Source organism: Thunnus albacares, chromosome 17 (genome assembly GCF_914725855.1).
Source record: "Thunnus albacares chromosome 17, fThuAlb1.1, whole genome shotgun sequence".
NCBI lineage: Eukaryota > Metazoa > Chordata > Actinopteri > Scombriformes > Scombridae > Thunnus > Thunnus albacares.
Window position 1 is genome coordinate 9591816 of NC_058122.1, and position 27312 is coordinate 9619127.

General features: G+C 38.8%; 1 protein-coding gene across 1 annotated transcript; it reads right to left on the reverse strand.

The window, feature by feature from the left end:
* Nucleotides 1-727: 727 nt before the first annotated feature.
* LOC122966123 (rho GDP-dissociation inhibitor 1-like) lies at nt 728-27312 on the reverse strand. Its single transcript, XM_044330116.1, has 6 exons — nt 26970-27312; nt 13832-13999; nt 12761-12844; nt 5250-5326; nt 3464-3527; nt 728-3275 (listed from the first exon to the last, which is right to left on the reverse strand). The coding sequence occupies exons 1-6, from the start codon at nt 27040-27042 to the stop codon at nt 3076-3078; spliced, it is 666 nt and encodes a 221-aa protein (XP_044186051.1). The 5' UTR covers nt 27043-27312; the 3' UTR covers nt 728-3075.

The following is a 27312-nucleotide window of genomic DNA, read 5'->3' on the forward strand; positions in this document are numbered from 1 at the left end:
GAGTTCAGATTGATCAGAGCTGTGCTTTGCAAACAGTGGCTGCTTCATCAACAGCAGCAATATTATTGTTTGTAAATTTAAAATTATATCAACTCACCAGTATTTAAGATGTTTATTATTGATGACAGCAGCTGAGGTGCTGTATGACTCTGGTGTCTCTAGTTCCAGCTAGGTTGAAAAGCGAGTTTGAGGATAAATCCACTTAATCCCAAAAGTTTAACAAATAAACAACTCCCTCCTGCTCCGGATCAGAATCAGGTGTTTATTCCTCCACAAGATTGGACAGCAGCAGCAGCAGCAGCAGCAGCAACGCACTACTCTCCGGCTCTCTCCCCTAGACTGTCTGGTGCTCAGCTGCCGTTTGTCGGCAATCAGTGGCTCTGTCTCCTGGTCCAGCCCTGCGATTCACGTGAATTTTTTTTTGCCCTTAGCTTAGCTTAGTTTAGCCGGGTCCCCGCTTACAAGAGAAATATGGCGGACCTCAGGAAATTTAGTGGGTGGAGAGCAGAGGAGCAGTACAATTTCAGCGAAGCCCCATGTGACATAAGAAGGGGCATCAAATCTGAATGGCTTGTTGAATAACAAGAAACTGGGTGGTCTTATTTCACAGTTTGTGTGTTAGTAGGCACATCAGGGACCCAAATATATATGCACAAGCACTGAAAAAAAATATCATAATATGGTCTTAAGTACTTAAGTACTGTACAAATATTTCAAAGGAGGCATCTTATTGGTTGTTTAAATTGCCTTTATTAAAAGATACAGGATACTAGATTTGACACCAATATTTGAAGATTCAGCACTTGATCGTTACAGGCCGGGGCATGAGACACAGCTGACAGCTGTTTCCATCCGTGCCTTTAAAAATATCCCTGTAAATACTGTAATCTGCAGTATATGGCCACCATTGACATCTGGATATTGCGTCAGTACCTTTATTTTTTAATCACATTAAATTTTACAATAAAGTCGTAAAAAAGGAAGAGAGAATCTTGCTAAACCATGCAACACCCAACAAGCCAACATTTACAGTAAGTCTTAGATCACAACGATTTCAAATGGTATTTCAATGTTCAATATGTTCAGCAACAATGACAATATCATATCCAAAGACTTAACACAATAATGATATTTCTTATTTTTTTTAAAGGGGAATTAATTCATCCCTTGATATACTTCTCTGACAGTACTCCATTATGTTCCAGCCACCATCTTAAAACGTTTAATTTTAGTTCAAAGCAGAATTTTATTCACATCTTATGTCCTTGGTATACGAGAGAGGTTTAGAAAGGTCTAATTTTCTTCATTTTTACTGAGTGACTTCAAATCCTAAAGGACACACATGCATCGCTTTCTACAATATACACAGTTCAGTTACAGTCTTTCATTGGTCTGCTCTTTGAAAAAGCTCCACAAAGACTTGAGAAAACTGGCGCTTTGAAAGCAAACACAACTTCTTACAAAAGGTTGGTAAAACACAAGTCCAAGATCTTATGCATGTAGTGCACATTGGGAGAAGAGGTGAATCTTTTCATCCCAGTATATTAATAATATTATAATGATGTTTGGATAATTTAGAGGCTAATTCTCCTGGAGGATCCTAAAACATTATTTAAACCAAAATTGCAGTTGTTGATGTATACTGTTACTCAGTTGTTGTTGTTGTTTTTTTTTGCATATGTCTAATTACAAAAAATATTTGTGTGTTTGATTTTTTACTGTTTAAAGGCAAAATCATGAAACATGGAATTTAGGGGTAAAAACAACAAAAATCATTAATTATTATTATCATGAAATGAAAGTAACAGAGAGTATGATTTTAAAAGAATGCCTTCCTTGAAATAACAAAGTGAAACCTCTTCCCTTAATCAACAAACCAATCAATCAATACCTTATGCATGGAATAAAAAGATATACTTTAACTAAAGAAATACATAAAAAAAACCCTGAAAACCAGAAAACTGTAAAGAAAGATGTAACAGAAAGAGGAGTAAGCAAATAAAATATCAATGTATCTATCTCCAATTGGATCTTTTTCCCCTCCCTTATATATTCTAAACTTTATATGTTTAATAAGCTCCTCTGATTTCTGTCAAAGGAATTATAAAATTAGCAATGCCTGATGTTTGGGAGCAGGTTACAAGGAGCTCACAGTATTGAGACAGTCGGAGCGTGGATTGTGCAGAAAAGTTCCTTCAATCTGATTGACTGAGGAAAGCAGTGACCTTCCTTGTGACAATCTCTTCAAATTCTTTCAGTTGTTGACATTTTACTGGTAAACTTTTTTATTAAGTACTCAGACGTGTGAATCCAGATTTCCTGCTGTGCATCCAAATGCACTCTATTTCTATTTTTCATCTCTTCTCTTTGGGAAAGTCTGTTTGACAGATATTGAATGTTTGTAAGCGCACTGCACACCGCTCAGTGCATGTTCTCTCATCTCGTCAGCACACTGAAGAGCGTTGCAGTATATCATGGCTTTACAATATTAATAATCATAAACGGATCTTACAGGCTACTGAAAACAACCACAACAGCAGCATCTGCGGCTTGCTGATGTGTGCATTTCACTTCAGCTGTAACAAGTTATCTGTATATATTATATTTCTCTTTGTGCCTCAAACTGACTTCCTTTAATTGCCTGCTATTGCAGACCACCCACTGCTGCTGTATGAAGGAAGGGATACACAATAGGATGAGGAGCAAGGATGAGAGAAAGGGAGCAAAAAAATAAAAGGAAAGGGAAATCTTCCTCCAAAAAGCTTCATCATGTGGGTAACTCAGGATGGATGGGATAAAAAGGAAGTGAGAGAGAGGGGGGGAGGGCAGTGGGGGTTCTCTTCTCTAAAAGTCCCAGTTTGCTCACGGGTTTCAGGAGACCTGCATTAGAGGATAGGAGGATTAGAAGAGGAGAAGATGGAGGAGGAAGAAGAGAAGTAGAGCCTCCTGTCTCAGCTATTGCAAAGCTGCTCTCACAGGTGGAACAGGGTGAAAGAGGGGAAGGAGAAAGAGGAGGTGAGAAATTGGAGTGAAAGAAGGGAAAAAGAGAAGTGCCATCCCTCTCGCTCTCTCCCTCTATTCGTCCCAGTCCTTCTTGATGTCGAAGCACCACACCCAGTCCAAGTAGACGTTCTTGTCGTCGTCGATGAAGCGGGACTTCACCTGGTATTGGCCGCGTGATATCATGCCTTTGGGCGCCTCGTCAGCCGGGGACAGAAACTCGTGCTCCTCCGCCCGTGGGCCGTAACTTCCCACCATGTACGAGACCTTGTCCACTGCAGGAAGATAGAAACACTCAGTAAACTGATTTGATGGAAATGGATGAATGGAAATCGATGTCTTCTTGGCACTTAATGATCAGCACTGGGAAAACTTGATGGGTGGTCCGCACTTTTTTCCTTACAGTTCCTTTGGCTGTTTTATTGTGAGTAAGAGAAACATACAGAAGATGAAGCAAACTTACCTGTTATTCCTTTCCTGGTGGCCACATGATGGTACCTCAAGCCAGCAACGATTTCTCTGTTCACCTGCAAACACACACACACACATTACACACATTTTGATGCACCTCCGCCTACTATGTGTCCTGTCCACGTGTTCTGTCAATTACCAGGGAAACTGGCATCCCAAACTTAGAGTGACACTGCATGAAGTTATCAACTGATTATGTGGTTCATTATTTCTTGCTTTACCCTGTTCAGCCTTTCCTAGTGTACAGCAGGGCTGACACAAATAGACAGACACATTCACGCCTACAGGCAAGTGTTCAATTCACCAAACTGCATGTGTTGGGCTGTGCAAGGAAAAATGGAAACTCCATTCCAAACCAAATTATACATTCAATCTATCCAGACCAAAATTGGTATTTTGAATTTATTGACAAGAAAACTGCATCACCTGGAGAAATCAAATATTGAAAAATTAAATGCCATCAATAACATGTCGGGCTTTCAGCTGCAGTGAAGCCATTTTGTCCAGCAGGTGTCCTCACAGTGAACGTTCACAGTCGCTCTCTGAGCTGTTTGGTCATTCTCAGCACATCTCCCTCTCCCTTCAGGGCCAAGACCCTCAAGTACTGCCTCTAGTCTACACACACACACACACACACACACACACACACTGATCTCCTTTCTTACTTTCAAAAAATTTTGTTTATTTCATTGACATGTGGCCCCTACTTCTACATTTTTATTTATTTATATTAAAATATCATTCTTTTTTGTAGCTGTTTTATCAGCATTCACACAGGTCTTAGTGCTCTTCCCAGTGCAGGAATATTTCCCACAATCTGAATCACTCTCAAGCAATCAGAGGAAATAGTGGATGATTGTGTGTACGAGTGTTTTGCAGCAGCTCAATTGAATTTTAAAGATGTGATGAGAAGCCAGTAAAAACTACTACTACTAACCACTTTGTAACTCTGCTTGGAAAAGTGCTATATGGGTCGATAATTTTCTTTGGTGGTACATTTTTCTTATTTTATTGGCTAACTGGGAAAATATAGAAATGTTTAATAACTCCTAATGTTATCATTCTTTCACAAACATCCTTTCTAGCCTCGGGCTTATACTCCTTCTCTCGTTTATATCTGCTCTGCATTTCCCTTCAAAAATATTTCATTGTCGCCATTCTGTATTTATTTATTGTGGACATGAGGTCGCAGCTCGGGGGAAAAAAGCGTGTTTACATGAGTGGTTTATTTGTAAGAGAGAAGGGAAGGAAGGGGAAGGGGATGGAGGTGTGAGAAAGTGAGAAGAGAGACAAGTAACAAGCAGCAGTCATGATTGATCACAAAACTTGTGGTATTAAAGGTATTTGTGGGTATCAACAGTGAACTGAGAGGGATACTGGACTTTAATTATGTGACTCAGCTGACAACTTGTTGATCACTTTAGTTGGAACTAAATAAATACTATCAAACACATTTTAATGTACTGACTGTCTAATTTTAGAAACCTGAAAAATAATGTCAGACTTGAGAAACAAACTTACTGATGTTTAATGATTATTTGCATCTATGGCATTGATCCTTACTGGCACTATAAAATGAACAGACTCATTAAATATGCTGATGGTTTTGTTTGATATTGCGGTTTGATTGTATAGTACACGATGGTTTACTTAGCACAGTCTCTCCCCCTCTTCCAGTAAACACCTGATCATCTGTTTGTTTATTCCATCCATGTTGTAATGTACAATAAATCTCTCCGTCCTTATTATACTTCTGTGACTGCATCTGCTCATCTTACCTTAAAGTGTATCTTTAGTCTGTAGCTCACTCCTTCCTTTAAGGTGAAGCTCTTCCTCTTCAGAGCATCCAGGTCTCCTGGGCAAACATCAACAACAAAAACATCACTTATAGCCAACATGACATGTATGACATCACCCACTATAGTTTCTCAGCAGAGACGTGCTATACATGATGATGACAACATGCTAAATAACTCACTATATGATCACATTGCTGCCGATTGACACATAAATCATGTCACACACTGAGAAATGTGACTTTGTGCAGCAGACATAATAGTACAGAATTATAAAATTTAAAGAATTGTATTAGAATAATCATCTGAAGAAAAAGCTCCTCTTCGATTTGTCTTTTTAACTTCATTTATTGAATTTCCAGACAAATAGTAGATAACGTGGCCGGTTGCGCTTGAATTCAGATTTTAAAAAGGTATAAGACAAAAGAGATAAAAGAAAAAAGGAAAGTGAATGACAGAAAGAAAGAAAAACAAAACGCATATAGAAAACTATAGCATGAATGTTTGTCAGTCTTGGAAGCTGTTAAGTTCTTGCTCTAATTCTTTGTTAAGTTCAATACAATAGCCGCTGAAAAAAAAGCACTAGCATGTTTGCTTAGCAGTGTACAATATGGCTCATTGTGTGATAAAATCATTTAAATTGGGCGCATTTTCCTCTCATGTTTTCAGCTTAATAAGAAGAATGAACGTCATACTGAAAGGTTTGAAGCCTTCTGTTTTCATACTCTGACGCATATGTTATTTAATACAGAATAGCTTCTTTCTTTGTACAATAAAGTGGTCTATGCTGCTCTGTGGGGTTGAATGGGTTCATCTTAAGTGGGGGGGATAGCATCCTGGGCCATTGTAAAAGCACAGCAATCAGAAATGCATTCACTGCCTAATCACTTTATATCTCAATTTAAACCCAACCATCAGCCTTGAGTGCTTCCTAATGGACAGAGTGAAACAGAGGAAGGAGGAGAGATGGAGATGATGAAGGAGAGATAGAAGAATGTGGTGAATAAAAACAGACAGCAGCGATGTGTTGAGGAAGAGATGCAGAGGACAGAAAGGCAAAGAAAGGAAGTGACCTACAGATAAGACACACACACACACACACACACACTGCATACAGTATATTGCTCATTCAGAAGTGCATTGTACAGGGTTTGAGGTCTGATTCCCACTGGTGTCACCCATATAAAAAATATATGCACTTGTGACACATTTAAGCACTTTACGTAAAAGCTCCCAACAAACAGCATATCACTGCTGCCAGATGAAAATCTCTGCTAATGCTAACTGTCAAGTTTTCACTTTAATTGAAAATCTAAATGTGGTTTGGGAGTTACATCACCACATGAAACCCTTTGAAATCCCCATTAGATAAAATCAAAAATGTATGTCATTGCGCTAATAAAGCTGTTCCTCAGTAGCTGACATTTTGGAGATTTTTCACCGCTCCATCTCTGTCTCAATCTCATTGCATTCAATCTCTCTCCCTCTGAGAACTGTTGCCTAGTATGTAACTATCTCTCTCTCCTCCTTCTCCTCCTTCTGATTCTTCTCTTCGTCTCCTTTTTCTTTTCCCAGGAGACAGAGAGGAGAGAAAAGATGTTGCCCACCCTCCTGGGAGCGTCTGACAGAGAAAATAGGTCAATGTAGAGAGCTGTCTACCTGTTCTCTTCAGGGACACACACACACTCACACACACACACACAAGAATATGTACTCATGCAAGTATGCACGCAAGGCTGCACATGCGCAGTCAAATCCCCACACAGATCACACTGGTTTTCCAGCTGAAGCTCACACTTAGCAAATATTGTACTGATGCCAGAAAAACACAAAATATTAGAGAATAAATTCTGACTAAAAATGACCCTTACACTGTGTTATCTTATTTTGTGACCCATTTAAAAAGACATAAATAAATTATAAATTATGATGCATTCTTGTAGATTAAACTGCCCAAAAGTATACAAAGTAGTTAATAATACTCCACCATGACTCTGTGAGGCTGTACTTAACCACAGTAAGGTTTTGAGCTAAATGCTAATGACAGCATGCTAACATTCTCATAATGATAATGTTAGTCATGCTGATGTTTAGCAAGTATAATGTTTACCATCTTTATCATAAGCATGTTAGCATGCTAACATATGCTAATTAGCATGAAACACAAAGTACATCTCACGCTGATGGGAATGCCAATAGTTTTACAGGTATTTGGTCATAAACCAGAGTATGGGACAAATTGAAATGTTGACCTGATAGTAGGGCTACATGAAAAGTCACCGAAGTTATTACAGTTCATTCCAAGGAGATCAAGAATATCTGTATCAAACTTCATGGCAATCAATCCAATAGTTGTTGAGATGTTTCAGTCTGGACTAAAGTTGTGGACCAACTGACTGACGTTGCCACCCCTTGCCGCTAGCATGGCTAAAAATGTTGCTTACACATGAATGCATGATGAGTAATAATCCAATCTCATGTTATATACAATAATAATGCTCTAAAAGGACCATTATGCATGAATACTTTAGCATTTTTATACAATTACATTTTGTTGACGAGTCTAATGTACATTTTGTGAATGCAAGACTTCATTCTGATATGATCTGAATTATCTAAATACAGAACGTCTTCCACCAGTATTCATAAGAACATGGTAGTCAACAGTATCAAACACAGCAGTCAGATCATAAGTTTGATTAAATGTCAGTTGGGAAGGTGTTAAAAATCTTGATTGCTGCTGTTTCAGTGGAGTAATTAGACCTAAAAAGAGAAATTAGTCACTAAGACTGTTGCAAGACAAATGTGCAATATGCTTATGGGACACAACCCTCATTAAGTTCAGACATGAAAAGGAGATTAAAAATTGGCCTGTAGTCAAAACATTCATCCTCTTCCTCCTTTGTTTTTTTTTTTACACATCGAGGGTTTCATCCTCTGCTGCTCATTTTTGGAATAACCCTTCCCATTATTATAGGAATTTCACAAACAAAACACCCCTGAAGTGTTCACATATTACTGACATAATTGTAGACACATAACACCTAATAAGTGTTAGTAAATCACATGGTTGAGGTTAAGATTAGTGCATGGCATAGAGAGGCTGCATGGTGTGAGTGCTAAATGTGATGCAGCATGCGTGCTCAGCAAAACAACCCTGGGGAGCATGAAAGTTTAACAAAGCCAGTCTTTGCATTTAGGCCACCAGAGCACTGCGAAGTCATAGCCGAGGATATTGCTTTGTATAGTGTAGTCTGGCAGCGGGCCACACAGCACACAGTACAGTATGTGACACACCATATATCATAGACTTAAGTGTAACATATTACCTTACAGCATGGTAATATGGTAATATTGTAGTGCATTATCGACTGAGAAAAAAAGCAAATATGGTTTGAGAATGAGATAGCATTTGTACACTGATGTGCTCACCATCAAGATCGTTATGCAAATCACTGCTGCTGAGATACAATATGAATCACTGGCCTGTTTCTTATGGATCCTCTTTGATAAGACTACTAGTATGTTTTTGAGACTACAATTTTTACATTCACTATACACAAATTTACAAGATACTGTATTTTTATGAAGAATACAAAATTGCTCAGTTAAAAGCTTTTCAAATCGTAGAAGTCTAAGTCTAGTGGAGTCATACTTCTCCATTTTTGCCTTTATTTATGTTAAAATTCATACAACAATAGAGTACAGTCCTGCTGTAGTGTGCAAACCTGCATTCATGAGACAGAAGATAAAATATTTATCTGCCAGTTATGTGAATGCTACCTCTTTTCCCCAAATTATTTTCAGTTAGTTCTACTTCCTGATGCAATAATGTGACAGAAAAAAAGGTTGCAGTGGTGTTTTCAGAGCTGAAACAGGCCACAATTGGTTTAGAGGCAGGGACTCCTATCATAAAAATCCTTCATATAGTATTACTGTAGTGAAATGCACAATTATGTATTGTAAAATATGATGACTTTGATTTTTTACATGTACTATAAGCCAAACTTGGTCACAGTGCTGTGCTTATATTTGTGGCTCTGCTAATCGTGTTGCTGTATTCACTAAGCTGCACAGAAACATATCAAATGTTTTTGTGCTGCCAGCTCAGCCTGAGAAAAAACATTCTTCATATCTTATTGCATAAACGATCAGGCCATTGATCTAAACACAAGCAACAATTAGTGCTGAAATGATAAAGGAACAGTGTAAGATGTTGCAGGGCGAGAATTAATCTAAAAGTAAAGAGATATGAGTGTACGAAGTCCAAGAAGTGATGATAAAAAGCATATAGTCATATACAGAATGATATTTAAAGCAGATGCAGATGTATTCGAAATGACAAAGAATAAATGACTGTGCATGAGAAAGACACTGAATTGAGGCAAGAAACAGGTTGTAAACAAGCCAACAGTTTATAATTTAATATCAGTAATAATCCTTCATTACACATCATTGGAAAACTGCTTGCACAACAACAGGTCAGAGTTGAACTAACATTTTGGGTAATAACTTTAGTACAGTTCAGTACAGCACAGTTCCTTCATTTTAGAAGAGTTTGTTTGGCTAACCTGGGGGTTTATTTAAATCTGTATTATCATATGACTGCCTTATGTTGCTTGCCCAGTCTGACTTTTTCAGTTGGTCTTTTTGGCTATTTTGCTGTGTTTCCAGATCTCAGCAATTAACTTGTATATGTACAATGCTGTTATTACTAATAGGAATGATAGCTGAAACTATAGATGTTGTGGGAGGTCCAGAATGAATCTAATTAAGTAAAAATAGGTGAAAATGCTTCAGTGGACATAAAAACAATACATTATAAACTATAACTAGACCACAAATTCCTCAAGGTGTTGTACTGGTTACTCTCCACCTGTCCTGTTGTGTTGACGGAGAGACTCAGAGGTTTGATGCACTGCAGAGAGTTCACACCCACTATGTGCAAGCGGGAGCACTTACAATCTGAGAAGTTAAGGTTAAGACATGGACCCAAACAACCTCACAGAAGTGAAAGATCTCTGATGGGACAACCAGTCAAGCGTGCAGAGTGTAGAGCAATCATCTCTACTACTGTATGTCACCTCAGCCCCTGCTTTGCCACCCCCTTTCTCTCTCTCTATAACATAAACTCACACACATGCAGAGCAGTAAATGCCCATCATCACTTAAGGCACCATGCTGCACTGGTAACAGCCTGTAGTGAATAATGAGGTCTCTAATGCATTCGGTCATCGATGGAAAGTCCATTTCTAGCCTGGTGCCGGCTCGGCTATCTGACACCAGCAGGACCAATTATTATACTGCTGCTTACTATAGGTTTATAAAGAGAGATGCTTTACTCCCACACTGCATACAGCAGTTTCTCTATTTCTCTTCTTCGCTACACAACACCAACACAAACATTCATTCAAATTAAATCAAATCCTCATGTGAATAGACTCCAGGGAAAATATGCAAAATGACACAAGATTTCCCTGAAACACAAGTAATTTCTAAAGAACTAGAAATACAGAACATAGATTTTGAAATCAAACCTTTGTAAAACAGCCTCTCAGTGTCAAAGAGCATTTCCTATTTTGCGCTGAAGGCTTTTTGTCTGTCTGCTAGGAAGAACAGCAGATACTGTGATAAAGAAAGTCAGATATTACAGAACATCACATGTAGAAATGACTCTCCCTAAAACATACATCTTCACATATCACACCAATTATGTTTCAATACCTTGTTAGAATTACCACAAACAAATAATGAAACCATCAGTAAATTGGATTAAATGATCCCTGTCCATCATATTAGCAATTGTTCACCCCAGTGTTCATGTGTCTGAAAGGAGTTTTTCAGTTCCTGATGGTAACTATGCCTCTTCAACTTCAATTCTGTCTTGTGGTGTACCCCAGGGTTCTATCCTGGGTCCTATCTGGTTTGCCTTGCACATACAGATAATATTTTTAATGGTATTTCCTCTCTTTGTTATGCAGATGATAATCAATTATACATCTCTTTGAACCTCAAAAGATGACAACTACCTAAATGCTATTTTCTATTCATTCATTTTCTACAGGTTAATTCTGATAAAACAGGTATTTGTGCCCTCGCTGGCCTTGTTCCTCAGATAAAGAATGCCTTGGTTCCTTTGCCTCATCTGTTAAATTCACCCTCAGGAATATACATGTCTTTGCACTTTTGACCAGGCACTATCTCTCGACCAGCAAGTGAAGTATCTTAGTTCCTGTTTTTATCTGCAATTTTGATATATATATTTTTTAACGTTATTAACATTATAATGAAACTATCACTGTTGGCGGAGTAAATAGTTAAACAGACTGTTTCTTGTATCTAAAAACAATATTAGAGCCTCTCCAGGGCCCACCCCCCTCTGAAAGGGACACATGGTTTAGTCCATTCTTGCACTCATGTAATTTATTTTATTGTATTATGTATACACAGTATGTAGTATTGCACAATATTATACAATTTTAAGATGCTTGTAATGTAGAATGTTTAAGTAATAGCTTTTGAAACATGATCATGTTTCTATTTGGACACATGATCAATTGATTGGATATTCATGATCTGCTGAACTTTAGACTCTCGCTGCCTGGTTAACACCCTCTTTCAAACTCCACACCACCACTTTGTAATACAGACTTTCTGTTAAAAATGAACTGAAGTGATTTGCCATCCACCTTTCACTCCCTCCATCATCTCTGACTGAGACCAAATCTGAAAGCTTTAGATCTGTCTGGTCTGGAAGAACAGAGAGGCTCTTCCAATTTCGTGCGATTCAGCAGATCTTTCATTACACACTGAAAGATGCACTTTAAAGGCTGCTCAATACTTTCTATCTCTCTGCGTTTGAATCAGAGGAAACTGCATAGTACAAAGTCAGTATTGCCTAGCAACCAGGTGACCTTTTCTATTAGTCTTAGTAGAATATGTACAGTATATGTGTGATAGTGTGTGTGATAGGCAGGGAAATCCTCAGGAAGAAATACACGCACAGTCACAGCTACCATTTATCAGACACACCCTGGCACACAAGGCAACAACAGGTGAACCTATACACCCTCGCACACACACACATCGATCCTTTCCTTAACTTTGTCTCCTGTAGGAAATGACATGATCTCTTTACAGCCACCTGATTACCATGCACCGCAGACATGCACACACATAAACTTACAGACACCTCATTCCCTCCTTCCTTGCCTGTCGTTTTCTCCTGCACACAGGGGAAAATGTCAATACTGCCCACTAAGCAAACATTTAGCCGTCTCTCTCGTCTGTCTGTCCCTCTCTCGAGCATGGACACACCCACTGCAGTCTTTCTGCACATAAAATGCAGCACGGTGGGGTGAGATGCCTCGCTCCAGGGCAAATCAGTGATTTGTGTCACCATATTGGAAGAAGGGTATAGCAGCATGACAGTGACACATCTAGCCAAGCGTTAGGGACAGTAAACACTCCATGGTGAATGAAGAGAAGAGTACCTGTCAGGTCAATGGAGATTGGTCCAGGAGCTTCATCACACAACAGGGTCAGTCTGGTCACCTGGACGTTAGGCCCAGAGGACACTGGAGAGGCAGAATATTCTGGTCATTACGGCATTAACTGATTCATATTCTTTCATTCTTCATTCACTCAGTCATTCATTCATATATTCTCTTTCTCTTTGCCTAGAGTTAGATGAGAGGATTGATACCACGCTTATAATTGTCCGTTATGTGTTACGTTGAAACCAGGAGGTGATTAGCTTAGCTTAGCATACGAACTGGTAACAAGGAGAAACAGCAAGCCTGACTCTGTCCAAAGGTGACAAAATCTGTCTACCAGACCTCTAAAACTCATTAATTAACATGATATATTAACCTTTTTTAACTGTATAAAAGCAGAAATGTAAAAATGACAAGTTGTGGTTTTCCTTGCTGAAAGATAATGCTAATGAGGGAAGTAGTGATTGGGAGATCCTGAGATAAGTGGAAACAAAACATTCAACATTCAACATTCAATATTCAAGCCCATGGCACTGATGCTAAAATATCACAGTGTGTAAAAATCACATTATCAGTCATTGTAGAAGGCAGTAACGGCCCCAAACTAGTATTTACGGCTGTTATGAGGATTCAGCGTGGACACACTAAAAGATAAATGGCTGTGTGCAGCCTCTATTTGACGATAAAGTCCACTCTCTGCTTTTCCCTTCTCCCATTACGGCTTCTCACAGTATTCAGTGTTACTGAGCTGTAGCTGAGGTGGTGTTGTGTTACAGCAGTGGGGGAGTCAGAGCTATTCTACTGATATCAGCTGTCATGGCCTGGCTGCTGGATATTAGAGATGCTGAGGCAAGCAGGTCTGCTCCTGTGTATGTGTGTGTGTGTGTGTGTGTGTGTGTGTAATCAGAAGTTGATGACTGCAAGGAACTATGCACCAAAGTCGTTATATTGAGTGAATTAAAGCTGCGGTAACACTGGGTACCAGGGTGAATCACCAGCTTTCCTCAGGTTAACAAGGTTAACAATACACACACACACACAAACACACATACACACACACACACACACCTGTCATTGGACCCGTCCCCAGCAGGGTCTGCTTGTATTTGACCAGGCTCTCGTCATCTTTGTCCAAATCCTGAATCTCCTGCAAAGACTTCTGGGCCGGAGGGTTGTAGTTGAGGTTTCTGTCATCCTCTTCCTCCCCGATGGACAAATCCTTGTCAGCCATCAGACCTTCCAGAAAGAAGGAAAAAGACCATTAAAAACGTCCTCTTACATGTCAAAGTGTTTGGAGGTGGATTGGTAGTTTGTTAAGAGTATAAGCTGAAAAGAAGTTGTTTCACGAATAATATGTTAAAGGAATGGTAACGCTACTTATTTCCTTGGCCTCTGTTTGACTGTTGTCAGTCATATACTGTCAAAAATGCTTAATATTCCCATGTAATGTTGCTATTATATAGTTTATATGGTTTTGTTATATATGGATATTAAGTTGTTTCATTTTTCAGTTTTTTCCCATGTGCCATCTTGAACTATCAAATCAAACTAAATGTGTTTTTTTACATGGCAGACAGTCACTGCAAACAGGAACAGGCAAGCAGCATTTTCAGCAGAGTTCATCTGCAGTATAACAGCCTGAAAACTCAGTCAGCACAGGCAAGATTGCTCACTGTCTGGGGTAAGATGCACATTAGTGTATGTAGGCCAGCACAAGCCATCCGGGTTTGATTTCATCTGGGATTTTAATTCAATATTGAATTTTACAGACATTCAACAGTGTGTTCTGCAAGCGTCTCTCCCTCCTTCAGCACTGATCCAAAGAATGAATACTTGCAGAATGGAATAGTTACAATCACTAGAAGAACGACAGTCAAACAGATGAAAACACAGCAGTTTTATGTAAAGTGGTTGACAGAAGAAGCACAACACATGCTGTTATTCACCTAAGATGCACCAATGGCAGGAATTTTATCGTTCCATAGATTCCACACTGCAAAAGGTAATGTGAGTGTGATCAGATATATTTATGTCGTATGAAAATCTGTTTGAGAAGGTCCATCAGACTGTGCTTCATGGTAGCGTTTATTTCTGTCAAAGTTAAAGTGATGTTATGGGGGATGCAGTGACTTCATGACTGCATTATAAATAGCAGTAATGTATCTTTGACAACAATAAAAGCAGACATGATGTTCACTCTGATGAATTTCTAAAGCGAGTTTCAACACTTTACATTCATGCTTCTTGCATGACTTTGCAACAATTGTGCAGCTGAAACACTGTTGGTCCAAAAATGAAAGTGGTGAGATAATAAAGCGCTCACACGACTCCTTTTTGCAATACTTTTGGAATAAACTGACAAATTATTTTGTTGCTTTATGATTGAAGGCAGAGGCACATTGTTCTTTCTTCTCAACTCACAAGAGCGACACACACACACACAAGCAGATCTTTTCCTACATTACAACGTTAATATGGTTCCCAACACAAAACATGCACAATGCATACCTCTAGACTCCAATTATCTGAAGAACAGGACACACACACACACACACACACACACTGTGCTGTGGACATCTATTTACTGTGCTGTAACAGTCTTGTGTAATAGCCTCTGGTTGAGTTTTCACTGTTCATAATGAGACGGCTCAGTGTACATCAGCTCAGAGCTGTGTGTAGAGGTAATTGGATGAAACAGGGAGTACACACACACACACACACACACACACACACACACACACACACACACACACACACCAAAACACACACACACCAAGTGTAAAAATGCACACAATCACGAAGTGTTACAAATTCTGTAAACATTAGTGAAGATCAAATGTGTTAATCGGAGACATGATGACCCAAAAGTGTCCCTGTGCTCTCTTCTGTGTTTCTGTATATATCTGTCTTTTATTTACAGCCGCACCCCACCCAGTCAGGGCTGCCTTTGCCCGTCACCATGGCAACTCTTTCAACTCCCTTTGCAGTGACATCACCTTTGCTGTGGTTCTGTTTTATATGACTGAACATACACAGCGGAGCATTTACTTTTACTTGTGGCAAGAGAGACTCATGAATCTGTTTAACCAGATGTTTTCCTTGTTAATGGTTCTAATCATGCAGTTGTAGTTTTTTTTTAAATCAATATACAGTAAAGTGTATTTCTCCTCAGATTTTATAATATAGGTTTTTTTTTTTTTACTAATACCAAGTTCTTAATTTCTCGCTTTGTGATGAGGATAGCTGCCTATCGACTCTTAACTCAGTATATGTTAAATAGTTAGCATGGAGGCCTAAAGGTGATTAGTGATGCATTTTTTCCCCTTTAAATTGACAAAGGTAAGAAATGTAGGTCTTAAGTCGAATTTAAGTGTCTTCAAACACACTTTTCTCTAAAATTATCAATAGGAAGTGCATTTTTATAGTCTACATGTAATCTTCCCTCATGTTTTCTTAAGTCTATACTTCTCTACATGAATCATACTCATTACACATTTGTACCTTTAATTAACAAGGATTAGGATTATGTAGGCACTGACACATCAGTCTCCCCGCCTCACACTTTCTTCTTAAACCCATCTGGCAGATTAATTAACATTATCCCCATGGATGTGTTTTGTTTCTGTTTAGATTGAATGAGGTATTCAGCAGATGTCACTGAAAAAGAGACCTTTAAAAATGTTCCTTAACATAGAAGAAATACACTAATTATCTTTTTCATTATGATATTAAGTATTCATACAACATGAGGTGCCAGAAATTAGTCAAAGTCAGTCAAATAGGCATGTCTTATATATAACAAACAACAGTCGTTTTAAGATCTCACATAGCACTTGTGCTGTTAATGTTGGTTCCGGTTCATTTATGGAAGAAGCTGAAAACATGAGGAAGTATGGCTCCAACACAGAAAAGCAAAAAACCCAAAGATCAAATACTGCAGGTTGCTTATTGAATAAGAGTATGATCCTATCATGCTTCAGTTTCCAAGCAAAGCTTTTACATCTCTTACATAGCTACACACTCACACATTAAACACTGTATGTAGTATGTCAGATATGGATGGCACATGACTTCATAAATGATTCACCCAGCTTAATTTACATATCAAATAATCTGCAGGGCCCCCCCTAAGCAAGCGTGCACGTGCACACGCATACCCACACACACACACATACTACAGCGTAAAAAACGTGTTTCTGTGCTGCTATTAAAACTGCTTTCCTCTCTGATATCTGAGAGCTCGACGCTGGTGGTTTCCTCTTTGATCTCCAGACTGCTGACCTGTCACAGTAACCGTATCAATTAACATTTACTCTAAAAAAGCAGGTTTTGGTCCACAGAGATACAACTTCTCGTACAATTGAGTGTTTCAATATGGATTTCTTTAAAAGCTGTATAGTGACAAGCTTCCTTTTATTCTCACCAGATAAAATTTGTTTTAACATCACTTACACTGAGTCTGTACTAATTAACCTGAAGACTGACTATTCTGCTATTGCTGTAAATGAAGTGGGAAATCACTGTTTTGTAATAAACATCAGCTATTTAATGTCAAATTAGATTACCATGATTGCAATTACTATTACTAGAAGCCAATTATATACCTGGAACTGAAGGAATAACCATTAGAAAACATTTCCAGCATGGACTTTATTTGCATTTTAAGATGTCACACCCATATTTAAAAGTTTCATGAGACCTGACCGACATCTCATTGACGGTTTTCCCATAAAGCTGTGAAAATTCTTCTTAACCTTAACCTTGCAGTAATCCATTTTATCAGTTACAAAAGGAAGAAAATGATATTTCAACTCTTCTAATTGTTGTCCTAAAAGTGAAAAAGCAGCTGAATTAAGCTTAAACACGCAGAGTTAAAAACCTCCATATTGTGTGACTCTAGAGTTGGAAACAAGTGTAGCGAAAAGCCAGCAGTGTGTGTGCATGTATGTGTGTGTGTGTTCTTCCAACTGTCTCAGCGCCCATCTGTGATGTGATATTAACTAGTGGATTTTCTTTGATGCCTGTAAAACTGCCTCATTACCCCAGTAGCTTTTGAAACCATCTTCTGCATCATTACACACATGCGTGCTGTAAAATATGTGCTACAAGTGTAAATCAGCGCTGTCTTTTGTTGCTGATAACCTCAAAATTGTGAATGGTGGTGGATTATTTTTTTTTAATTTTTGTTTTTTAGAACAAAGACATGCAAAAATAAGGAATGCATTTAAAGAAAAGGAGAGATAATGTTGCTGGGAAATACACAGGAAAAAAAACAACACATCCTCATAATTACGCCTCATCCTATCAACATATTTAACATACAAGGACCACCAACTGGGGTCCCTGAGGACCCCAAGAATAAACTACTGTAAAAAACCATCATAGCAAAATATTAACTTGTTTCTTCTCAAAACATTTTTAGTTACATAGTTAATGTCATCTAAAAAATGATAATAAAATATATTTAGATTGTTATTATTTTAGGAAAGTATATAATTTGTATATTGTGTAAAATGAAAATATATACAAACTGCAGCTTTTATTCCAAGTACAGTCTTTCCACAAAGCCTTCAAAATGACCAACAAAGTGCCCCAACCCCCCTGATAGTGTGTGATAATTTAAATTAGGACAAATGGCAAACACAAACTCAATAAATAGTTCCATCTATTAAAACTGCATTGGCGGAATTGGGTGCTTTTGACTGGGGTCCCCTAGGAGCCCAATACATTGGTATTTTTTAAAAAGCACTAATTAAAGCAGAAACAGAAAACAATGATATGAAGTCATTAGGAACACATTGATTGACAAAGTCATGAAAAATTGGGATGATAGAATAAAGCACTTGTGAGATATAACAAAAAGCAAACCTCTGGGGTCCGCGGGGACCCAGTCAACAGGACACCGCATAGGTTGATTGTACCTGCACTCCAGAACGACCCATAGGAGCGTTTTCTAATATGTCAATTTCCAAAACGGTTTAAAATCACTGTTAAGAAATAATGATGTTTTATGGTGTGGCAACACTGTGGTTAAGGTCTGGTTAGGTTTAGGCACAAAAACCACTTGGTTAAGTTTAGGGAAAGATCATGGTTTGGGTTAAAATGATTACTTGAAACGTGGTTAGTACTTCCTCAAAGTTAGGCAACCCTTTATTGCCGTGGCAACAGTGAATACCACGACAATCATAGGCTGGTAGAGATCAGCGGCCTCCTGCAGCAAGGTCTACTAAGTCCACTTTTCGCTAGTTAGGATCTAACCAGCCATCCAACCCACCTCCTCCTAATATGGAAATTTGTCACCTTATACATACGTCATCTGAACTGCATTGCTTCTCCGGGTCATAACTACTACGGTTGGATGGCGTCTGTTCCTCAAACGCAACTATAGGTTGTTTTTGGTGACTGCATTTTAGATCTATACTGTAGTTTTTCTTGGGAGGACAGGCTGAAAAAAAATCATAAGAGAGCCAAGACACTTGTCACCTCTGAAAAAAGAGAGCTTTATTACTGTGCCACAGAGTGGGTATGTATTATTTATGTGTAGGCTATTTGTAGGGCCCTCTGGGTGCTGTCTGAGTTCCAAAACCTAATAGCTAAAGAGCAAGAATTCATTTATCTCCATTGTTATTGGTTGAGAAAATACAAAATACATTATTTTCCTGTGTCTGCATGAAAAAACATTTCATATTTTGCATTGAGTGACTGATCAGAACTGCATCAGATTTTTAACCATCCCCTGATCATTTTCAACAATGTTGCCAAATCAGATTGCGTAGCCGGAAAAAGATCTTTTGCACCCAAACAGAGAATTTACAGTCTGTGTGGATGTATGTACAACAAAACCACAAGACACAGACTCAGCATTCATCTGCTGGTATTTACAGCTAAACCAACACGTTTAGTGAAAATCAACACAGCAATCTGTTTGGCAGAGGAGAGGGGGCTTCAGGGTAAGAAGGATAGGAAGAGGACGGTTCACTTGAGACCTCAAACACAAATACACACACACACACACACACACACACACACACAAAACATTTGTTGAATCCTATTGACATTTGCCATTAAAATGCATCTTTGATATACACATAAAAATCCTTAACAGTGTCCCCATTACTCTGAATACTCTTTTAAATGCTAATTGCTAATTGTCACAAATTGTGAATTCTTCATAATGACTAAATTCTTTGAAAATTCAGCTCTGAACCAACTTAAATCTTCTTGGTATATATTTAAAGATCCCCTCCAGACATGTTTTAACACATATGAAAACACTTTGAATAACAATTTGTGTCTGATATGGCTGTCGATGAGTGTTAAAGGACAGGTTCACATGTTTTCAAGTCTGTCTTAAAACAATAGTCAGGTGCCCAAATGAACATTGACACAGATTTTTCTCACTGTAATCATTCCTCTTGTTCATACCGGCCGTTAAAAGATCCCTTGATAATGCATTTCAACATAAGTGATGGGAGACAAAATTCACAGTCCTCAGTTTGTTCAAAAAATGTATTTAAAAGTTAATCTGATGTTAACTTGAGGTTTCAACAGTCTGAGTTAGTCAAATAACGTGGATATCTTCCACAGTTACAAACCTTTTAGTTTAAAATCTCCTCTTTGTGTGTTTCCCTGTTCAGCTGCAGTGGAAGGATTGTAACAAAAAAGGGAATGTGACATTAAAAAGACTGTAGCTCTAGCTGTAGCTGACTAATTTGGATACCTGAAGCTTCATATTAGCTTTAAATAAACTTTGAAATATATTTTTGTACAGAAGGAGGCTTGTAGATTTTTATCCCCCATCACTTAAATGAAAGCGCATTAATAAGAGATCTGTTAATGGTCAGTATGAACAAGAGGAATTATTAACATGTTTCAACGTTCATTTGAGCACCTGACAATTGTTTTAGGACAGACTTGAAAAATAGTGAACCCATCCTTTAAAACAGCCCTCTATAGTGTCAAACTCTACTGTATCATAAATGGGGCACTATCTCACAAAGAAGATGAAATAAAAATGTTTTATTTCATTGTGACTTAACACAGTCAAAATTAAACTCCTCTTCTTTGCCTGAGCCAGATTTTTTTCACTGCCTCCTCTTTCTTTAACCCAGATAACTGTTCACTGTGTCAGGAAAACACTTCTCTCACTATGTGTGTGTTTGTGAGTTGTGTGCCTTAAGCGTTAATTTGCTCTTTTTTATAGTCCTTTGAGGCCAGCTGTCACTGCTCTGTTCTAATACTATAACGAGACCTCTGGGACACTGAGACACACACACACACACACACGCACACACAGATATAAACAGACACACACAGAGGAAGGTAAAAAGGATTCTTTCAGGGCTGTGCAAAGCCAATAACAGCTTTTACAATGAGGGAAAAGGCAGTGAAAGAAGAAAGATCAACATAAGAGCTTTACAGCAGGTCACATGCAGAGTTATTTTGTTTTTAATTTTTGTTTTCAATTCAGTTTCGTTTCAGTTAGTTTCTAGAGTGAGTTCCTTCCTTTCAGTTTACTTTTTATTGTTTAGAAATGTTTTGTTTGAGTTTTTATTGGTTTCAGTGTTAGTTTTACTTTGTTTTATTATAATATGGGTAATATTTGTCACAGGCAAAATCTAAGAAGTGCAGAATAGTTATTACAATACAAACACAACACTTAGTGAAGGCAACTGATCAGGTCATGTGGGATGTGAGTGTGTTTCCATTTCTAAAGCTGTTGTCACTGAGCTGCCTCTTCTGCCACAACACGACCAGAATCGATCTGTCACCTGCATCGCTGCAGACGCCCCGTCAACACTGGAGACAGTTCATCGTGTTAACCAGCAAATCATTGAAATCTCATTTCCTTGTTGATGTAAGGCTGAGATGACAAACACGTGATACCAGCAGCTGAGACTGGTCATATCAGCACGATACTGAATACTGCAGACCTGACACACACACTGCTCAATATGCTTTGGTTATAATGTTGCAGCTGTCAATACAGATTAGAACATGGGTGAGATGCAGCTTGTCACCTTAGATTTAAATGTCTTCATTTTTGTAGTAAAATAAAGTATAACAGGAACAATATGGATGCATTATGATCCTGTTAACTGTTTGGAAGAACAAAAATTAATCAGATCAAATAGATTCAAATCAAATTGTGAGATAATAAAATAAGATAACATCTTTATACACTGGGTCATCACTGAGACTACCATTTAACACAAAACACTAATTTTGTCATAATTTCAAATATAAAATTAAGTATTAAAATTCAAGTAGGAAAATGTCAATAAGGAACTACCATTATATCAGCAACCACCCGACCACATAACTGGCTGATATCTGGCATAATAAAAGGCCAGTCCTAGTACAGTGTGACACTTCCACAATGTTTGAGCCTGACCAGTGATTATTGAGGATGATACTGATATTGATATTCTTTTTAACATAAACATGTGACCTAGACCCAGACTTATTTACTAAAGAATTGTAACCAAGATAAGTACCAAGTGGGACTAGTTACAGTTGAAAATTAAACTTGTCAGAACTCTCTGGAGACAAACTACTGTATTTAATGGTCTCACCCCTTCTAAATTACCTCAAACTTATGTAGGATTTCTGTACTGCAACTTACTGTTACTTATCGTCTGACACCGATACCAGAATATTTGTGATAAGATAAAATCAGCAAATAATATTGTCTGTGCCGATGTATCTGTTTTTATGTCAAATTGCATAATAATCTAATCCAGTACACGTGTAGTTATGTGGCTATTATGCCAATATTCAAAGAGAAATAACTCAACACGATGAGCTACATAATGAGAACCAGTATGTGTCAAAGTTATCATGCTAAATAACACAATTCTTACAAAAAACAAAATCTTGAAAATGAAAAACTGAATTCATAACCAATAAAACACATCCTAATTCAAATCAATACAGTCAGGGGTTTTCCTGCTACAGCCTTACTTGCACTCTGGTAGCTTGTTGTGGATAATATTAGCTAATGTTAGCAAACTTTAGATAGAAACTGCTATTGTTACACAAAAATGTAACTGTTTTATAACAGAGTAGAACAAAAAGTAAACATACAATACCTAGCTAGAAGGAAATGGAAATTCAATGTGTCATCCTGTAATTGTAATTTATGGCCACAGTGGTCGCTGTTTAGCAAGTCACATGGTTTCGCTAAAATCTAACTTTAATTTTTTTTACTGTATATACTGTTGTAGGCTACGTATATAGTTTTTTTTTAATTTATCCAATCAAGTTTTCCCAATTTACATTTTGCTGAACAGTATTAATATTGCAGTATTCCAGTGGAAATTACTGTGACAACACCATAGACTGTATAAAAATAATGGACGTGGCCACCGTGATGTCACTCATTGGTTTGTGGACTCCCGTTTGACTCGAGTTTGGCATTTTGACCATCGCCATCTTGGTTTTTTGGAGACAGAAGTGATGAAAACTGACTATATAAGTGTGGAGCTGGGAGGGAGTTCTCCAGGAGCAATTATGCTAACATAATCAGAGCAGCCTTAACCACTAAACATTTTAGGCCTGTAAATGTATATATTATTGTGTGCTGCAGTCTTTTTCAGGTCTGTATTTATTCATATGGACAGAAAGAAAATAAAATTAATTTACATCCTTTCTTGTCTGCCTCTCTCTCTCTCTCTCTCTCTCTCTCTCTCACACACACACACACACACACACACACACACACACACACACACACACACACACAGTCGTGTTTCCATCATTTCAGGGGAAATTACATTTCCTCAAGACTTATCCTAACCGTAACCATAACCACTACTTGCCTAACCCTAACCTTAACATAACCCTAAACTAACCTTAACTTTAAACGTTTAAAATCTTCACCCTAAAATTAATGATTTACATTAAGGGGACTTGCTTTTTGTCCCCACAAGGAAGGCGAATCCCCACAACAAAACAGATTTACATACCCAAAACATGAGGAATACCTGGTCCACACACACACACATGCACGCAGGGTAATATGTCCTCAGCTGCTCTGTCAGCCTTGTTGAGACGGCAGGTTGTCTAATTGAGTGACTTGATTGGTCTCGTATGTGTCTGTTCACCCATACAACCTCATTTATCACCACTGGGACAAAAAATAAAGGGAGGAGGGATGATGAGAGAAGCAGATACAGTACAGTTTCTGGAACACTCTCAACTGACAAGCTGACAGCGCGTGTATGTGTTGGAGTAGAAATGAGCAGGTAAAGACAGTAGAAAAGGAAGGAGACGAGTTGAGAGTGAGGAGTGAGGGAACAAAGGAGGTAAGTCGGGAGAGGAGGATTAAACTGTGAAGTATAGAGGTGATGTTCTTTAATCTGTCAGCGGAAGATTGTGGGAGAGAGAGAATAAGAAGGGATGGTGGGAAGACAAAAGGAAGGGAGGGAAAGAAGATGAGATAGAGGCAGGTAGGGAAGTGGGGAGGGAGAGTCTGTCGTATTTAAAAAAAACTAAAGAACAAGAAGAAAAGACGGACGGGGATCACTGAGTGAGTTAGAAAATGCAGAGAAAATGTAGATAGAGAGAAAAGAGGAGAAGAAATAAAGGGATTTCAATTAGCCTGTTTTAAACGCTTGCTGCTCGCTGCCTGCGCTAGCGTTTGCTGATTGACAGCTCATGAGGAGCGTTCTGCCACATGGGCCTCACCCACTCACTCTCTCTCTCTCTCCCTAACACGCTCACACACTTTGTAAAATGTCCTGAGCTGCTCTCCTTTCTTTCCTGGTAACAACTGCTGACAGAACATGTCGATCTCAGCCGCCAACATTTCCCTTTGTTTTCTTTCTCTCGTGTTTTCACCCTTCTTCCTCTCATTCTCCCTTCCTTTTCTTTTCTTTCTGCCTTTCGCATCTTCTCATACTCCTCCTACTCATCTTTCTCTTCCTCTAACCATTTCCGCTTGTCCTCTCCCCATCACTCTTCCTCCTCCTCCTCCTCTTCTACCTTCCAGCACCTCATCTCTTCTTCTTTTCCTCCTTCACCTTCTCCAAACCTCTTTACCTATACGCCACCCCCACCCTCCCATCCTCCTGGCTTCGTCATTTTGCTCCCTACTCTTGCCATTTATCTTCCACTCAGTCACCTCCCACGCTCCTTTCAAAATCTCCTCCTCCTCCTCGTTCTTCAAAATTCAATCCCAGCCAAGTGTTTTAGATGAAATTTGATGTGACTAATCGCCCAAAAACCTGTGCAGAATTTGCAAAAATCTATGAAATTACTTGCAGGTTTTGACAACAAAGAAGTGATGAAAAATAGCAATGAAAATGTTTTATATTTGGTGTGATCAACTACTGAAAGGTTCAGTACTGTTGCTTCAAAAGGTATCTTTCTCAGAGAGATACCTGCTGTTTCTCCAGGGAATAAACAAGAGTCTACAGCCATGCAGGCAGCTCTGTGAGTCTGTATTTACATGCTCACAATGATAATGTGAGCATGTTGATGTTTAGCAGATGTTAAAGTTGAGCCTGGTAGGAATCTCATCAAATATAAACAAAGTATTGTATAAACAGAAATTGTGACCTGATTATGGCGCTAGACAAAAGGTCAGGGGGTCAAAGTTGAGATATTTCACAGAATAATTGAAAATTTTGACTTCCTAGAGGATCCTCAAGGGATCTCAATTATCTGTAGCAAGTTCAGTGGCAATCCATCTGACAGTTTTCGAGATATTTCATTCTGAATGATAAATGTCAACCACATGGAAAAGTCAGAGTGACTCTGCAGAAAAAATCATGGAAGTTTCTCGATAGTTGTTGAGATATTTTTGACTGACTTTACCATCCCTGGAAGCATGGCATAGCTAAAAACCAAGCCTGCTTGCGTGTACTTATTCCCAAGTGCAAGGATGAAAGCATTAAACAACAATAGCTGCCTGACACAAAAGCACAAAAACAACAGGGACAATTTCTGAAAGCCTCTACATTCAGGATTCATTTTAATTGTTGTAACATTCTATTATATATATGTGTGATTTAAAAGAAGATGGAAACAGAGCAGTTGTCCCCAGTTTAGGAAATAAAGAACGATTGAACTTTATGGGGCCAGGACTGAAACACTAAATCAGCAGCAGAAACAGACAGAAAGCGGAGATACAAAGATCTACAGTTTGTGACTCCTTGGATCCTGACTGGGGCAGAGCGATCAATTCAAATTGCTGTTTGAAATTCATAGAGTTAATGGGACAGATTATTCATGGGCTCCTTAGATCTTAAATCATGTTTTACTTCCACTTCCAAGACCTTGACTTGAAGAGGATCTTTCATTTTCTTCTGTTTCTTCTCTGAGTCCAAATGATTTCACTCACTTTTTGCATCACTCTCCTTCTCTTTTTCTTTATCTCACTCCTCTACACACACCTGTGTGAGGGGAAACCCCAGGACTGTTCCGCCATCTGTAACTGCTCAGCACTACTGCAGTGTAGTGAACACACACATACACACACACACGCACACACACACACACACTGACACACACACGCGCAAATGTAGTATTGTTACAAATTCAAAAGCAAAAATACTGTTAGAAGTAACAGCAGACATTGGTGACATCATTTGTCTCCTGCATACGCTGTGTCATCACACACACAAACACACTCACACACACACACACACACATATACACACAAACACACACACAGCTGCTTCCCACTGCCAACATTTCTCACGAACACCCTTTTGCGTGTGTGTATATGTGAGCAGAAACATAATTACAAAAGCTAGCAGCACACATGAACAACACACACACTCACGCACACACACACACACACACACACACACACACACACACACAGGCACACACACAGATAGGATGTGATCAATAGCTATTGATCTGCCACCTTTGGCTTGTCTTGGCAGCGCTTCATGTTAGACATAAAAATGTCCACACCCGCCAGATAGAGACATATGGCACACACACACACAGACACACACACACACACACACACACACACACACATGAACATCATTTAAAACACACACCCACTCATGAATTTTATTTCATTTCTATATTATGGATAGTGCAAATCAAACACCATAAAATAGACATTTCATGCGCAGTAGCCTATAATAACTTGGATCAGTGAAGTTATACTAATGCACTAGGGCGCGCGCCCGCACACACACACACACACACACACACACACACACAGATTCCTCCATCGCCTCACCTCTGTAGCACATAGTTAGCCACAGCAGCTCCAGCACCTGACCCCCAAACTCACACACGTCCAATCCCAGCATGGTGCCTCTCCACGGGGCTGCACTCTGTGCGATGGCTGGCCGAAGAAGAACCAGAGAACCAGGGAACCTCCACAGGTAGCAACAAAGTAGCAGAGCAGCAACGGATTATAGAGGAGAGCATCCACAAAAGTCTTAGATTGGAGAGAAAGGGGTCAGGCGAGCATCTCCTCCCCGGAGGATTATTTTTTAAAAAAGGTTTGAGGAAAAGGTTTGAGGAAAAGGACTGGTGTGAGAGAGACAGAGGCAGAGAGGCAGGGAGGGTATCCTTGG